Source organism: Anolis carolinensis, chromosome 6 (genome assembly GCF_035594765.1).
Source record: "Anolis carolinensis isolate JA03-04 chromosome 6, rAnoCar3.1.pri, whole genome shotgun sequence".
NCBI lineage: Eukaryota > Metazoa > Chordata > Lepidosauria > Squamata > Dactyloidae > Anolis > Anolis carolinensis.
Window position 1 is genome coordinate 40235190 of NC_085846.1, and position 2354 is coordinate 40237543.

The window sequence follows — 2354 nt, forward strand, 5'->3', positions numbered from 1 at the left end:
TCAGTCGTGCTTGGGGTTGATGTCACCTTCTGGGTAGTAGAAATTGTTGAAGGGCTTGTAGATCCTGTTGTGGAAGTCATCACTGTCAAAGGGGAACTGGGTCTTGTAGTGGAATGAGTAGTGCTTGATGTTGGTGTAGTTGTTGGCATAGTGGAGGTTGTAGTGGATCTGCTAGTTGGTGTGACAGTGCTACTGGGCCTTGATGTAGTGAAATCACTTGTGGTCCGTGTTGATGTGGTTGTTAGGGTAGTGGAAGTTGTAGAAGAAATACTAGTGGATGCTGTGGAAGTGCTGGGAATTATACTGGATGTTGTTGTAGTATCAGTGGTAGTTGGTACAGATGTAGTCGTTGCAGAAGTGGAGGTTGTAGCAGAGCTGCTAGTTGTTGACGTGGCAGTGCTACTGGGGCTTGTAGTAATCTCAGTAGTGGTTCGTGTTGATGTGGTCATTGGGGTGGAGGGTGTTGTAAAAGAAGTACTAGTTGTGGGTGTGGAAGTGCTCAGTGGTACACTGGTAATAGGATTTGTAGTAGAATCAGTAATAGTTGCTGTTGATGTCACCTTCGAGGTAGTAGAAGGAGTTGAAGAGCTTGTAGATGTTGTTGTGGAAGTGATCTCAGTAATGGAAGTGCTCAGTGGTACACTGGTAATAGCATTTGTAGTAGAATCAGTAGTAGTTGCTGCTGATGTAACCTTCTGGGTAGTAGAAAGTGTTAAAGAGCTTGTAGAGCTTGATGTGGAGGCGTATGTGCGTGTAGAACTGGGTCTTATAGTGGAATGAGTAGTGCTTGTTGCTGATGTAGTTGTTACAGAAGTGGAGGTTGTAGCAGAGCTGATAGTTGTTGATATGGCAGTGCTACTGGGGCTTGTTGTAGTAATATCAGTAGTGCTTCGTGTTGATGTGGCCGTTGGGGTAGTGGTAGTTGTAGAAGAAGTACTAGTTGTTGCTGTGGAAGTGCTGGGAGTTGCAGTGGTGCTGGTAGTTGTAGTATCAGTGGTAGTTGGTACTGATGTAGTTGTTGCAGAAGTGGAAGTTGTAGCAGAGCTGCTAGTTGTTGATGTGACAGTGCTACTGGGCCTTGTTGTAGTAATCTCAGTAGTTTTTTGTGTTGATGTGGCAGTTGGGGTAATGGTAGTTGTAGAAGTAGTACTAGTTGTTGGTGTGGAAGTGGTCAGTATTACACTGGTAATAGGTTTTGTAGTAGAATCTGTAGTAGTTACTGCTGATGTCACCTTCGAGGTAGTAGAAGGAGTTGAAGAGCTTGTAGATGTTGTTGTGGAAGTGATCTCAGTAGTGGTTTGTGTTGATGTGGCCACTGGGGTAGAGGAAGTTGAAGAAGAAGCACTAGTTGTTGGTGTGGAAGTGCTCAGTGGTACACTGGTGACAGGATTTGTAGTAGAATCAGTAGTAGTTGCTGCTGATGTCACCTTCTGCGTAGTAGAAAGTGTTGAAGAGCTTGTAGAGCTTGATGTGGAGGCGTCTGTGAGAGTAGAACTGGGTCTTGTAGTGGAATGAGTAGTGCTTGTTGATGTAGTTGTTGCAGAAGTGGAGGTTGTAGCAGAGCTGATAGTAGTTGATGTGGCAGTGCTACTGGGGCTTGTTGTAGTAATGTCAATAGTGGTTCGTGTTGATGTGGTTGTTGGAGTAGTGGTAGTTGTAGAAGAAGTACCTGTTGTTGCTGTGGAAGTGCTGGGAGTGACAGTGGTGCTGGTAGTTGTTGTAGTATCAATGGTAGTTGGTACTGATGTAGTCGTTGTAGAAGTGGAGGTTGTAGCAGAGCTGATAGTTGCTGATGTAGCAGTGCTACTGGGCCTTGTTGTAGTAATCACAGTAGTTTTTTGTGTTGATGTGGCCGTTGGGGTAGTGGTTGTTGTAGAAGTAGTACTAGTTGTTGGTGTGGAAGTGCTCAATATTACACTGGTAATAGGTTTTGTAGTAGAAAAGGTAGTAGTTACTGTTGAAGTCACCTTCTGGGTAGTAGAAAGTGTTGAAGAGCTTGTAGAGCTTGATGTGGAGGCATCTGTGAGAGTAGAACTGGGTCTTGTAGTGGAATGAGTAGTGCTTGTTGCTGATGTAGTTGTTGCAGAAGTAGAGGTTGTAGCAGAGCTGATAGTTGTTGATATGGCAGTGCTACTGGGGCTTGTTGTAATAATATCATTAGTGGTTCGTGTTGATGTGGCCGTTGGGGTAGTGGTAGTTGTAGAAGAATTACTAGTTGCTGTGGAAGTGCTGGGAGTTGCAGTGGTGCTGGTAGTGGTTGTAGTATCAGTGGTAGTTGGTACTGATGTAGTCGTTGCAGAAGTGGAAATTGTAGCAAATCTGCTAGTTGTTGATCTGACAGTGCTACTGGGCAT

At 44.6% G+C, this 2354-nt stretch overlaps 1 protein-coding gene across 1 annotated transcript; it reads right to left on the reverse strand.

The window, feature by feature from the left end:
* LOC134292396 (uncharacterized) lies at positions 1–2354 on the reverse strand. The gene is made up of 4 exons (XM_062957185.1): positions 2340–2354; positions 1917–2106; positions 693–1480; positions 1–171 (listed from the first exon to the last, which is right to left on the reverse strand). Exons 1-4 carry the CDS (start codon positions 2352–2354, stop codon positions 1–3), a joined length of 1164 nt encoding a protein of 387 aa, XP_062813255.1.

Coding starts and splice junctions, on each gene's coding strand:
- LOC134292396 (XM_062957185.1), bottom strand. Junction 1,481..1,916: donor CTACAAAACCTATTACCAGT/GTAATATTGAGC, acceptor CTACTCTCACAG/ACGCCTCCACATCAAGCTCT. Junction 172..692: donor CACTTTCTACTACCCAGAAG/GTTACATCAGCA, acceptor CACACCAACTAG/CAGATCCACTACAACCTCCA.